Source organism: Triticum aestivum, chromosome 4D (genome assembly GCF_018294505.1).
Source record: "Triticum aestivum cultivar Chinese Spring chromosome 4D, IWGSC CS RefSeq v2.1, whole genome shotgun sequence".
Classification (NCBI taxonomy): Eukaryota; Viridiplantae; Streptophyta; class Magnoliopsida; order Poales; family Poaceae; genus Triticum; species Triticum aestivum.
In genome coordinates, this window is record NC_057805.1 from 271,631,493 (window position 1) to 271,646,142 (window position 14,650).

Here is a 14,650-nt window from a genome sequence, read left to right on the forward strand (position 1 = left end):
TAATTTAAATGCATCAACCGCGTGTGTAGCCGTGATGGTCTCTTCTCGGCGGAGTCCGGGAAGTGAACACGGTTTCTGGGTTATGTTTGACGTAAGTAGGAGTTCAGGATCACTTCTTGATCATTGTTAGCTTCACGACCGTTCCGTTGCTTCTCTTCTCACTCTTATTTGCGTATGTTACCCACCATATATGCTTAGTGCTTGCTGCAGCTCCACCTCATTACACCATCCTTTCCTTTAAGCTTAAATAGTATTGATCTCGCGGGTGTGAGATTGCTGAGTCCTCGTGACTCACAAATACTTCCAAACAGTTGCAGGTGCCGATGAGACCAGTGCAGGTGACGCTACTGAGCTCAAGTGGGAGCTCGATGAAGATCTTGTTCGTTGTGTTGTTTCTTTTCTTATTGATCAGTAGTGGAGCCCAGTTGGGACGATCAGGGATCTAGCAGTTGGGTTGTCTTCTTTTCTTTTGGTTCCGTAGTTGGACCTATGTGTGTATCTTGAATGATGTATGATTTTATTATGTATTGTGTGAAGTGGCGATTGTAAGCCAACTCTTTATCCCATTCTTGTTCATTACATGGGATTGTGTGAAGATGACCCTTCTTGCGACAAAACCACAATGCGGTTATGCCTCTAAGTCGTGCCTCGACACGTGGGAGATATAGCCGCATCGTGGGCGTTACAAGTTGGTAATCAGAGCCATCCCCGACTTAGGAGCCCCCTGCTTGATCGAATCGCTAGCGTTGTTGAGTCTAGAACAAAAATGTTTTGAGTCTTAGGATTATATATATCGGAGAGTAGGATTCTTTTTACTCCTCAGTCCCTTAGTCGCTCTGGTGAGGTCTCCCGACGTAGGAGTTTTGACTATTCTCTCCTCAAATTTCACTAAAAAAAATTTTTAGGATCACGCGGGTATCTTGGAATCGTTCCGATGGTTTTGTGACGAGAACATTGTTCTTGGTGCCTCCTGACATTTAGGGGTTGTGGCAGTGTCCTGGGGAGTTGAGCTCCGAGGTGTTGTCGTCACAATTTTATCGTTGCAGTTCTGGAATACCTGAGTTTCGCCGACATCGAAATCTCTTTTATGCAGTTGTTGGTGAGATCACCTCGACGCCACCCAGTACTGGGGCGGGAGTTCGGGAGTATTGCCATAACTTGTATAACGAATGTTTTTCGAAGGTTGAGGTAAACGATTTCCGAAGGTTTCTTGGTTATGTGTTGACGGATGGATACAGCTGGATCTAGGGATTGTTAGTTTGGGTGATATATTTTGTGTCCCCTGTATCCCCTACACCAGATTGCATAACCAGAAAGTTTCAGGAGTTTATAAGTGGGAATTCAAGTAGCCTTAGGATTTCTTTCCGACAGACGCATGATATGAGATTGGGGTTCGACGTCTAGTGGTCCGCCTGTATACGGTTGATTTTACAGTGGTCTCGTTGTGTCTTAAAGAGTCCATGGCTTTGCCGACTCGGGGACGCTTCGTATGTCATGTGCACAGCCTTGTACATGATGGTGTTGTACGATTGAGCCCGTGTGGGCCCCACCACGAAAACTTCGGACGAAATCTCTATCATATGTTTGTTCCGGCTTATTCTGCAAGCCAAATCCTTTGTTTTGTTTTATTTGTGGTATTTGAGTTGCTTCTATGACAAATGTTGAATCCATACCTTTTCTAAACGGTGTTCTTATATTGCTATGTGAATATTAATCCTTCTTGATCATCGAGATCGTCATGTTAATTCTTTTTCCAACCGGTGTGCTTCTCTTCAAGTGAATCCATCATTCTCCCCATCCGCAAGATCAACTCTAAGTTTTTTTTTCTTTTCTCAACGGTGTTTATTCCATCTGCCCCAAGTTGCCTTTGTTTTTCCCGCCCTCCCACCCTTTTCCTTCAAGGAATCAGATGTCTTAACCAAGTATCCATTTTATTCATGTGAAGTCCCTTCATTCTTTTCAATCAATGTTCTTACCCGGTGGTTCTCATGAAGTTGTTCTTCAATTTTATCATTCTTCATGCTTTTTCTTCTCCGGTGGATTCAATTCAAGCTTTGTCGATCATATCTTTTCCTCGTTTCAAATGTTGTTCTCGTACCGGTGCACCTCTTAATCATCCACTTCTCGTCATTCATTTGTTCTGGAGTGCCGAAGATATCTTCATGGTTCTAGCTTATGCCATCCTCTCATAATTGTTTTCGATTGCGAGAATTCTTTTCATACCCATCCGGAGCATTTCATGAGTCTTTTCAGTTTGATTCTCCGAAGGCCATCATTTCAGAAGATTTCTTCGTTCTAAGTTTTCAGCTTCGTTCTTCAATTATTCTAAATTGATGTCTCTTCGGTCATCTCCATATTATTCCGGTGCATCGTCCAAGTATTCTCTAATCAGCTCGTGATCCCTTCGTTCTCGTGTATCAAATTCCCTTGAGTATTTTCGCGCGTTCTTTAATTCTTACGGTGTTTCGTCCTCTTTTCTTCAATTGTTTTCAATTCTCGCGGTGGTTCGTTCAAGATTTCTCTTCCTTCGTTATCATATCAATTTATTCGTTGTTTCAATCCTACCGGTGGTTCGATGAAGACCTTCCCAAGTTTGCGCTGTGTCTATCTTAATCCTTTTTACGGGGATAAGTAGTTTGTCAAATCCATTACTTGTCATCAATTAATTGGTGAAGGATGAGCATAATGTAATTCTTATTCTTGTTTCATCGAGTAAATTCAATTCCTTATTCCGGAGGTTCATCAAAATTCTTGATCTCATTTGTTCATTTTCTTTCCGGAGCTTCAAGTTATTTCAATTATATCATTTCAATGCTTCATCTAAATCATTGCAAGCCTTCTCCCAGAGTTCTTTTAAATTTTCCCTTTCGTTTGATCATTCTGTTATTACCGGAGTTCTTCATGGAGGTTCACATGGTGCTTCGTCAAGGATTCCTTTCATTTTTCAATTGTTCTTCAAGATTTCTCTCGAAGTTATGATCCGCCAAGCTATACTCAAAGATAAACATGGTGTTCTACACATGTTTTGTTTTGAGGAGTTCAAGCATTCTTCATCTTCCATTCTGAAGTGCAATTCTTTCTACCTTATCTTTTGAGGTGGTGTTATGTCCTTCTTGACAATTTCCATTCATGTTCCATGATTCACTTGTTGTTAAGAATGAGGTATTTTAAATCCATCAATCTCGTCATTGGATTTATCTTGTGTCATGTTTCACCTAAAGCTTTCCCTAAGGATTTTTCTATTTATGGTGCTTATAAATGACCCAAGTTCTTCATTTGTCCTCCCGGTGAAATAAGTTTCTCGTCTCCTTGTTGATATCAATCCAATCATTTGTTTCTGTTAGTGGCGGGTTGTCACCTTATAATTTTGAGAAGTTTTCCATAAGCCCACTACAAGCTTATTCTTTTCGTTGTTGGTTTTCCAACAATTCCGTTCTAACCTTCCTGGAAGGATGCTTTCCAAGCTCATTTGTGGAAGGTGTTGTCATTTCCTTCTCTGTTCTCTTATTTTGACGATCTATCTTCTATTCGTTCTTCCCGGAGGCATTGTGATGTTGCTCTCTTCGACCAATCATCTTGTTTTTCTCAAGATCACGTAAATTTTCCCTTTCTTATCCATTTAGCCGGAGTGTCGTGTTTTCACTCGAGTTCTCTCATCTTATCAAGTTTTGCCTCCCTTCTCAACCGGAGTGCTGTCTGAAATCTTTCTTACCCCTTGTGCCATTCTTTCTTTAGTTCCGGAGGCAATGTGCTAATTTCATCGAGTATCCTCTCATCTTGTCAAGATCATGTTCAATTCTTTCAATTTTCAGTCGGAGTGCTGCCCAAATTATATCATTCTCATTCCTTCTTTATCTTGTTTTAACCGGAGTGTTGGTGTCTATCATTCCTCTTCTAACCGGAGTCTCATCCAAGTGCTTTCATTTTGCCAAGTCCATATTGTACCCCCCTTCCATTTTCCAACCGGAGCATTATCGTATTTGATCATTATCGTTCCTTGTACATCTCGTTTCAACCGGAGTGCTTGCATGTATTTCTCGTCCATTGTTCTCGTCATTCATAGCTTTGCAAAATCCAAAGTTCACATGGTGTTCCTTGTTTTCCGTTTACTACGAAGTGCTCTCAATTCACTTATCTCCGTTGTGTCATTTCTTTCGATTTGTTCAACCTCGCAAGGTTCTTTGGTTTCACTCGTTTGTCAAAGAAGCAATTTGTTTTACCTCTTCACCTTCCGTTTCTCTCTGGTGCCATCCTAGATCTCGGGACGAGATCCTCTCGTAGTGGTGGAGTGTTGTAACGCCCCAAGAGCGACGCTCCGATTTCCTTCCTTGTTTGGCGAGCCAGCTCTGTTATTTATTTTGTTGTTGCTTTCTTCATCGCATCATTTGCATTGCATCGGCACTTCGTTGCCGCCATGTTTTAAAATTTGCATCCGCCACTACTGGAATCAGCTAATTTGCCATCTGCCAGCTCTTTGCCGTCTGCTAGCGGATGGCAAAGAAGGTCTTTGCCATCAGCTACCCAAAAGCAGACGACACAGAAAATGGCAGACAGCAAAACAGGCCTTTGCCATCAGTCAGTTCTTTGCCGTCAGCTGGCGGACGGCAAAGAATCTTTGCCGTCAGCTGGCGGACGGCAAAGAGAGAGGTGGCCCCCCACTAACGGAAAAAAAACGCCCCCACTTTGCCGTCTGCTAGCAGACGGCAAAGAGACAAAACAGCGGACGGCAAACCAGATCCACACCCCCACCGCACGTTATCTCTTCTCTCCCTCTCTCCCCCCCGCCGTTATCTCTTCTCTCCTTCTCTCCCCTCCCTGAGGCCCACCAGATCCGCACCCACCGCCGCACCCACCGCCGCCCCCGCCGCTCCTCTCCTCGCCGGCCGTCTCCGCGGCCTGCCTCCTCTTCGGCCTCGCCGGGTTCCTCGCCGCCGCGGTCTCCCTCTCCTGGGCGCCCGCCGAGGCCCCGCGGGGCCGCTGCCCGGACTCCTCGCACCCGCTCTCCGTCTCCGTCGCCTGGGACCGGCGCCCCGGGGATGCCGCGGGCGGCGCCACCGACCTCCCGGCGGGCCTCGCCACCGGATCGCGCGGCAGGCACAAGGTGGGGGAGCCGCGACCTCGAACAGGAGGCCGCCGCCTGGGGCGCATTGATTCGAGCTAGGGTTTCAGTCAATCGGTCGGGACCATGGAGTCGCCGCCGCCCAAGCGCAACGCCGGCCACGTCGGCGAGGACGGAATCAGCGCCCTCCCCGACCACCTCCTCCTCGACATCCTCGAGCGCCTCCACCTGCGCGAGGCGGTCCGCGCCGGCGCGCTCTCCACGCGGTGGCGGCACCTCCCCAGCCACCTCTCGCTCGTGCACCTCGACGCCGGTCACTTCCGCGGCGCCACATCGCTCCAGGTCATGGACGCGTTCACGGGCGCGGCACGGGCCTTGCTCACTCGGGTGCCTCCCGCCGAGGGAGTGTGCGAGAGTGGTGCCCTCAAGGTGCTCGTCCTCAGCTTCTACACGTCTTCCCCTCACCTGACCTCATTAGCACTTGCAGTAGGCTCAGGCACCTCAGCTTGAGATTCTGCAGACTGCTTGATCTGCACTCCACGCTCAAGATCGATGTGCCGTGCTCTGAGCTCCAGGAGCTTGAGTTCATCGGCCTTTTGTGCACACGGATCGAGCTCGTCTCTGTCCCCAAGCTTAGACAAGTGGAGTGCAAATGTTGGCTCTTCAATAACCCTCCAGTGCGCTTTGGCTACGTTCCTGAGCTTCGCGGTTTAGTACTCGCTTCTAAAGCCAAGGCATGGCAAGAGCCATTCGCGCTTAGCGAATGCCTGTCAACGAGTGTTGGTGCCAGGAACCTGTCAACACTGACTCTGTGTTTTGGGTACCAAATGGTATACTTAATTTCTGCGCACCACTTAAATATAAATCTTCTGCATCGTCATACCATGTCTTCTCTACCAGTTTCAGTTGTGCATGTATGTTCTTGCTGCAGATTTGGATTCAGCCAGAACCTCCGAAGCAGCTCATTGCTATATTCAGAAACCTGACCTCTGTGCGTCTGGGGCCAACTAGTACCAAGATTTTTTTTAACTTGGTACCACAGAAAGATGTATACCTAAAAAGTGCCCTGGGGCCACATGTTAGTGACACATGAATGGCACTTCACAACTTGAATGTGTCGTGGTTGTGGTTGTGGGATGTGCCGTGGCGCGGTGGTGCTGGATGTGCCCACGTCGCCAGCGGTGCTGGATGTGCCGTGGCGCGGTGGTGCTGGATGTGCCCACGTCGCCGGCGGTGCTGGATGTGCCGTGGCGCGGTGGTGCCCCTGGGTGGCGCCTCCGTGTTGCGGTGCCCCTGGTTGGCGCCTTCGTGCCCGTGCTCTCACTGGTGCCGCCGTTGTGGTGCTCTCTGGCAAGCTCCGGCTTGTTGTGGTGGTGTTGGTTGTGATGCTGGTCACACCATAGTGATGGTGTGGCTGCATCCTACTTCGGCTACAACTCCTTTTGGTGAGCTTCTCCTTGCTCCCCTCCTGATCTCTCTAATGCATAGCTCTAGATCTTGATCTTGTGGGATGTGAGGCTCTATTAGCTGTGGTTAGCTGCTGTAGATGAGCATCAACTTGTATTGGAGCTCTCTGTGATGATTCTTGCTGTGTCAGGGTTTTGGTCAGTGACCATCTATGTGTATTTGTGAAGTATATATACTCCTGTACTGCTCTGTTCTGTTTAGTTGATCCTGGAGTTGTTACTTTGGTCAGTTACTTTACTCATGAACGGATACTCACTTGTTCTTAGTTATTTTACTTCTAATACTGATATGAACAGATACCACTTGGTTTGGCTATTCCTATTTGTCTCTTTCTAATAGCCTATGAACAGATGCTATACTTGGTTTTGGCTGTTACTTTCCTAGTTTTCTACTGATAAGACAGATACTACATCTGATTTGGGCAGTGATGCTGGTCTGAGCCCCCCTCTCTTAGGCTTAATTTACATGTGACTATCCCTGTGCTGTGATGAACTAGCCCTGGCACTTCCAGGCTGTCTGAGCACATAATCCCTCAAGTATACCTTGAGGTCTTCTGTAGCTCTCCTTAATAGTTATCTCTTCTAAGCTGCTGGTGGTTCGATGTGTTGGGACTTGGTCTGGTTGGCTAATTATCTTGATCTCAAGTACTGGCTCCTAGGGCATTGCATTTCACCAAGTGAAATGCTACATTTCTACTCCTAACCCATTCTCTCTTTCTTAGTGTTTTTGTTATGCAGGTTGGAAGAAAAGAAGAAGATCCGGAGAAGATCTTAGTAATAAGATAGTCTTTTAGATATTTAGTTTTAGATCATTCCTTGTAATATTTGTTGGATATCTGTTCATGGATATGTGTTGGATATATATGTGTTCATGACTATATATTGGTAACATGTGTTGGATATATATGTGTTCATGAGTATTGGTAATATGTGTTGGATATGCTATATTGGTCATATATATATGTGTTTGATTTTCTGTGAAAATGAATTGATATAAGAAGAAACAGAATTAATGCCTATTTGGTCTCTTTGCCATCTGCCAACAGATGGCAAAGAGCCTGTAGCCTTTGCCGTCAGCTGGCGGACGGCAAAGGCTGCCGTTAGCCACCTTCTTTGCCGTCCGCTTCTTTGCCGTCCGCCGCAGATGGCAAAGAGCCTTTGCCGTCCGCCGCCTGGAAGCAGACGGCAAAGTAGGTCTTTGCCGTAGCCTTCTTTGCCGGAGCCTTTTGCCGTCCGCGGCTGACGGCAAAGGTCTTTGCCGTCCGCCTTTCGAGCCTTTGCCGTCCGCCGTGGCAGACGGCAAAGTAGCTGTTTCCTGTAGTGCGCTCGTAGTTGCCGCGCCCCCCTTGCTTCCGCTGGCCCTTCCGAGACCAACCTCGTTCTTCGTTTTCCCTCTTGCTTCAACCGGAGTCCCTCTTTGCACAGTGCTTCGCCCCTCGCGCGCGTCCGAAATTTGTCCCGAACCCGAACCGGACTTTCGTTACCGTTGGGTCCGGATCATCCCGTAACATCTACAAAACATCACCGTTTCTTATATAGACTCTCCCTACCTATTTATTCTCGATCGTCCGTTTGCGGTCGGACGGACCGAGTTAATCCCTACCCTAATCCCCTACCTATTTAAATAGACCAACCCTAAATTCTAGGGGATTTGTCCCTGCCGCCGCCGCCGCACTCATCTCCCACCTCGGGATCCCCTCGCCCAATCTCTTTGGATCCCCTCGCCCAGCCAACCACCGAGCGCCAGCCTCCTCGGATCCGAGGCCTCCCCAAGCCGCTGCCTTGCCTCCACTCTGTCAGCACGCGCCACCGGAGCCCCGAGCTGCTGCAGCTCCAAGCGCCTCGCCTCTGCACCCGCCCCGATGGCCTCCTCTACCCCGGTCTCTTCTCCCATGGATCCCTCCTTCTCCTCGCGTCGAGCACTAGCGCTCCAGGGCCGGCCTTCTGCTGTTTGACCTCGCCATTCAAGTCGCCGCCGACGACCTCCTCCACCAGGGTGCCGCCCTCATCCTCCAGGAGCTCCCCGCCGCCGGATCGGGTTGCCTCTGCCAGGGTTCCTCTCGCGCCATCGCCCCGCGTGCTCTGCCCGTCGCCATGAACACCGGCAAGCAGCAACAGCACCCAGGTCGCCGTGCCTCCTCCTCCCGTCCTTCTCCTGCTCGCCTTCTCTCTACTTCCCTTCTCCTGCTTCCCCTCTCTCTAATCCCTCTCTCTCCCAGATACTCCGTCGCCATGGATACCAGCCGCTACTTCGTCTCTGCATTGAGCACCGCTCGTCCTGGAGCGTTGACCGCGCCCCGCCGGACCTCCTTCCTCCACATCCGGCCAAGCCAGCAGCAAGCCCTGCCTCCGCGCCAAGCCCTCCCGCTGCGGCCTCGCTCACGCCCTGCTCGCCGGCGCCGAGTCCCTGTCGCCGCTGCTCTGCTTCCCTGTCGAGCAGAGGACGCCCGTCCCAGCCGCGTTGACCGCACTGATCCACGACACCTGAACACCCGCGGGTCGGCCTCCCAGCCTCCTCCCCACCGAACTGGGCCTGGCCCATGGTGAGGCCCCAGCGCCCTTTGGTTTTTCCTCTGTTGGGCTTCTTATTCACTTTGGGCCCATGTGATGTTTTTTTCAGGATCTGCGAATTTCTCTATTATCCAGAGTATTACTGTTTTACAGAAAACCCCTTGCACTTCATGCATTTAATAACTCCACAACCGTGCATCGGATTAAAACAAACTAAATATGTAAAATGCTTAGAATTTTGTGTAGTTTAATAATATGCCATTTTCACCCATGTTAAAAATTGTTTAAAATGTTGCTTGATTAATTTTGCTCGAACAATATGTTAAAATGATTTAATTCATAACTAAATAACCGTAACTCGGATTTTAATAAACTTCATATGTAAATGGGGTAGAAAAATGCCTAGTTTAACATGGTGCACTTCATTTTGCTGTTTAACAATATTAAAATTGCATTTATGGCAGAACAGTACCAATCCCAATATATGGACATGAGGATTTTCCGGAATTGTATGTTGTTTGTTTCCGGCCTCATTTAACTTGCTTAAATAGGTAGTTTCCTTATGCTTCACCTCTTGCCATGGTTAACAACTTTTAACATTGTTGGGTACATAACCAAGAGAGAACTAAATAGTTGATGTGGTGTTTCGTCAACATGCAACTCGTTGCATATTGAACTCCACTTAATTTGTAGTATTGTTTGTTGCACCTTGCCATGCCATACCTCATTAAACCGGACATGCATCATATTTGTTTTTGCATCATGCCATGTGTATGTGGTGGTTGTTTACTATGTTGTTTGTTTTTTTTCCGGTTTGCTTCTCTCGTTAGATTCGGTTTCGTTCCGGAGTTGTGAGGATTCGTTCGACTACATCCGTTTGTCTTCTTCATGGACTCGTTCTTTTTTCCTTGCGGGATCTCAGGCAAGATGACCATACCCTCGAAATCACTTCTATCTTTGTTTGCTAGTTGTTCGCTCTATTGCTATGCCGCTTTACCTATTCACTTGCTCTTCAAGCCTCCCAAATTGCCATGAACATCTAACCTTTGTCGCCTTCCTAGCAAACCGTTGTTTGTCTATGTTACCGCTTTTGCTCAGCCCCTCTTATAGCGTTGCTAGTTGCAGGTGAAGTTGAAGATTGCTCCATGTTGGATTATGTTTATGTTGGGATATCACAATATCTCTTATTTAATCAATGCATCTATATACTTGGTAAAGGGTGGAAGGCTCGGCCTTATGCCTGGTGTTTTGTTCCACTCTTGCCGTCCCTAGTTTCCGTCATACCGGTGTTATGTTCCTTGATTTTGCGTTCCTTACGCGGTTGGGTGATTTATGGGACCCCCTTGACAATTCGCTTTGAATAAAACTCCTCCAGCAAGGCCCAACCTTGGTTTTACCATTTGCTACCACCTATCCCCTTTCCCTTGGGTTCTGCAGACTCAAGGGTCATCTTATTTTAACCCCCCCGGGCCAGTGCTCCTTCGAGTGTTGGTCCGAACTGAGCAGACTGCGGGGCCCCCTCCTGGAAACTCGAGGTCTGGTTTTACTCGTAGGATGTCTCATTCGGTGTGCCCTGAGAACGAGATATGTGCAGCTCCTATCGGGATTTGTCGGCACATTCGGGCGGCTTTGCTGGTCTTGTTTTACCATTGTCGAGATGTCTTGTAAACCGGGATTCCGAGACTGATCCGGTCTTTCCGGGAGAAGGTTTATCCTTCGTTGACCGTGAGAGCTTATGATGGGCTAAGTTGGGACACCCCTGCAGGGTATAAACTTTCGAGAGCCGTGCCCGCGGTTATGTGGCAGATGGGAATTTGTTAATATCCGGTTGTAGAGAACTTGACACTTGACCCTAATTTAAATGCATCAACCACGTGTGTAGCCGTGATGGTCTCTTCTCGGCGGAGTCCGGGAAGTGAACACGGTTTCTGGGTTATGTTTGACGTAAGTAGGAGTTCAGGATCACCTCTTGATCATTGTTAGCTTCACGACCGTTCCATTGCTTCTCTTCTCACTCTTATTTGCGTATGTTACCCACCATATATGCTTAGTGCTTGCTGCAGGTTCACCTAATTACACCATCCTTTCCTTTAAGCTTAAATAGTCTTGATCTCGCGGGTGTGAGATTGCTGAGTCCTCGTGACTCACAGATACTTCCAAACAGTTGCAGGTGCCGATGAGACCAGTGCAGGTGACGCTACTGAGCTCAAGTGGGAGCTCGATGAAGATCTTGTCCGTTGTGTTGTTTCTTTTCTTATTGATCAGTAGTGGAGCCCAGTTGGGACGATCAGGGATCTAGCAGTTGGGTTGTCTTCTTTTCTTTTGGTTCCGTAGTCGGACCTATGTGTGTATCTTGAATGATGTATAATTTTATTATGTATTGTGTGAAGTGGCGATTGTAAGCCAACTCTTTATCCCATTCTTGTTCATTACATGGGATTGTGTGAAGATGACCCTTCTTGCGACAAAACCACAATGCGGTTATGCCTCTAAGTCGTGCCTCGACACGTGGGAGATATAGCCGCATCGTGGGCGTTACACTGTGATGGCCTCACGACTAAGTCCTTTTTCGAGGACATCTGCCGTGACAAAAGAATGACAGTTGGCGCCCACCGTGGGGCCTGCACATGGTGGTGTTGAGTTCTTGGAGGGAGCTCTCCCAGGGATCGAGGGATACGCGATCAGCCAGAGGATGAAGAGTCATCGCGGCAAGCTCTACATTGAAAATTCAGGCTGGGGTCCCGAGGCCAACTCAATCGAGTGTGGGTACTGGGTCGCCTTCGGCAAGATCAGCGAATCAGGCATCAAGCCGGACATCTTCTCTGACATTGTCGATTTGGCTTGTCGCGCCAAAACCAGCCAGCCTCAATTCGCCCAGAAACACGTCTTCACCGGCTTCACCGAGGGAGTTGGTCTCGCGGATAACTCCACGTCTGACGGAGACACCCTTGTCTACTCTGATGGTGAATCCTCGGATGGCGACACCAAGTCGATCCTCCCGCTTTTTGATGGTAAGCTTGGGGGCTACTCTAATGATGAGCCTGCCCGGGATGTTTTCGAGCCACCACATCGGGCAACCATCTACATGGCTGGGACTGCGCCGGATCAAGGCTCCACAACAGCAGGCGCTGTGATGGAGACCGACACTTTAGCACCAGTTCCGGGCGCGGCCGGCTCAGAAAAACCGCCGGCTCAGGCTTTGGTGAAGTTGATGGCCACCTGAGAAACACTCCTGGAGACCCCGATAATTGCGGAAAAAGCAGGCAGAGCGCAACACAAAGGTAACGAAGCTTCGTGAGCAGATGGCTAAGGTTCAAGAGGATATCAGCGCTAAGAACGCTCGCATGGTGGAAGTGCAAAACAAGATCCATAATGAGGTGGAACGTTTGAAGGCATAAGCCTGGCACATATGTCTCCGTCAGAATGCTTAAGACGTGGTCCATCAAAGGAGGCACATGAGCCGTCTGCCGCCCAATTTCGAGCCCACATGTTTGTTCATCACACCGCAAGACATGCCCACTCTAAAGGCAGGGACGAGTACCCCTGAAGCACCGGTTATACCCTAGATTACCCGGGTGGCACCCGTGAATGGAGACAGACCACCGTCGGCTCAGCCTTCTCAGCCAGCTTAGCAGCACCAGCCTGAGAGCGCCCCGCGCCGATCGCTTGTTCAGTCGCTTCTGCATCATTTCCTAACACCAGCGGGTCACTTCTCCAATCCAGTCGACAACACGCTCGCGGCAACTACCAATCTTTCCACACTTCTGATCACAGGGAAGACCCCAGTTGAGATTGAGGCCCGGAACGCCATTGAGATACTAAAGATTGTGGCCGCTGTCGGCGTTCTGGGAACGGGGATCCCCAGACTTGCCTGCCTGCGGCCCACGGCGTGGCTAAGTCAGCGGGCCATACGGCCAATCTTCATCAACAAGGCATCCAAGACCCTCGCGAGGCGGACGACGCAAGGCCACCTCAGGAGCGGCCTAGCCAGACAGGCTCACGAGGAGCGGAGATATCAAGGCGGGGCAAACCTCACGAGGCTTTCGTGACGTGAGCCATGACGATCGAGACCAGGCGGGCGCCAGCACGCGCAGCGTCCTTGTTTCCTCTTTGGTGCTAAGGAGGCAAGCGCAGGCGAGGAGTACCGTGGCATCAGGCAAAGGTTGCCATATCGGTGCAACGAGACCAAGACCAGAAGGACCGCAGGACGGAGGTCATCGTGGAGCCCAAGACGGCGTCACCACCAGAGCCTTTCGCAGGCGAAGACCACTTTTGTCAGGATAGCTTGTACTAGCTGTCCCCCTTCAAATTTGCCCGCCATTGTTGGCTCCCTTCCCGCTCAATATTAGGGGAGAGGACCAGGGCCTATATAAGTAGAACTAGCCACCACAGTAGGGGCATCTCATCTTGATCTGATCTCAGCTTGATCTGATCTGATCGAGAGCCTACCCTAGCCATAAGAATACCTCAACCTCAGGAGGCTGTTCTTCCCCTTGTACTGTTCATCATCAGCCCAAGAGGCAATCTACCACCACCACACTGGAGTAGGGTATTACACCACAACGGTGGCCCGAACCAGTATAAATCTCGTGTCTTTCTGTGTTGCGAGTTCGTCCGCGAGATCTTAGTGAGCTAGGGCGTGGATCGGTAGGAGGGAAAGACTGCGTGCGCACCCCAGAGTTCAAACCTTAAGGGTTTGCCGGAACCGCACGTCCGACATTTGGCGCGCCAGGTAAGGGTGCGCCATAGCTCCTCTCCACCAGCCGGCGACCCGCGCCGCCGCACTTCGCCCCCATGGCAGGTGCCCCGCCATCCACCTCTACGGCCGGCATCGACAGCGGGGCATCTGGGTACCGAGCCCTGGCCCCCGCCCTACGGCGGGTGCGATGGCCGACCAAGTTCAAGCCAGAGATGCCGCTGCGTTACGACGGCGTGACAGACCCGTTGCCGTTCTTGCTGGCGTACGAAGAGGCTATCCTCGAGGCTGGAGACGACGACAAGATCATGGCCAACTGGTTCTCCATGGCCCTCACCGGCGAGCCACGCGCCTGGCTGCTCAACCTCCCTGGATCCACGGTGGCGTCCTGGGGGGGAGCTCTGCGACCACTTCGCTGCCCGCTGCGCGGTGCCGGCGCACCACACAGTCGCGGCCCTGCTGGGCGGCTCTCAAGCACCGCCTTCGGATCGCCACGTCAAACCGTTCCTCCGTCAGATTGGGGCCACCTCCAAGCGCCCGGGGGCTCCGCCGGGTTGGACTGCCCCAGAGGCTGACCTCGCTTTCGGCTCAAAAGACCACCCCGATTCCACCGCCGGCTCGGGCATGCTCCCAATGCTCTGCACGCCCACCATCTGCAACGTGGCTCTTACCAAGACCCTCATCGACGGCGGTGCCGGCCTCAACTTGCTCTCCGTAGAAGCCTTCAGCCTTCTTCACGTGTCGCTCGAGCGGCTCAGCCTCAGCAAACCTTTCTCAGGAGTGACCGACGGCTCCACCACACCGATAGAGCAGGTCTGCCTGCCTATCACCTTCGGGGAGCGCAAGAACTACCGCACCAAGCCCATCGACTTCGACGTCGCGCACATCCACCTGTCGTACAATGCCATCCTCGGGTAT

At 50.2% G+C, this 14,650-nt stretch overlaps 1 protein-coding gene across 1 annotated transcript; it reads left to right on the top strand.

Moving 5' to 3' along the window:
* Positions 1-5,182: 5,182 nt before the first annotated feature.
* Positions 5,183-5,569, top strand: LOC123096893 (FBD-associated F-box protein At1g60410-like). The gene has a single exon (XM_044518686.1). It carries the CDS (start codon positions 5,186-5,188, stop codon positions 5,567-5,569), a length of 384 nt encoding a protein of 127 aa, XP_044374621.1. The 5' UTR covers positions 5,183-5,185.
* Positions 5,570-14,650: the final 9,081 nt, after the last annotated feature.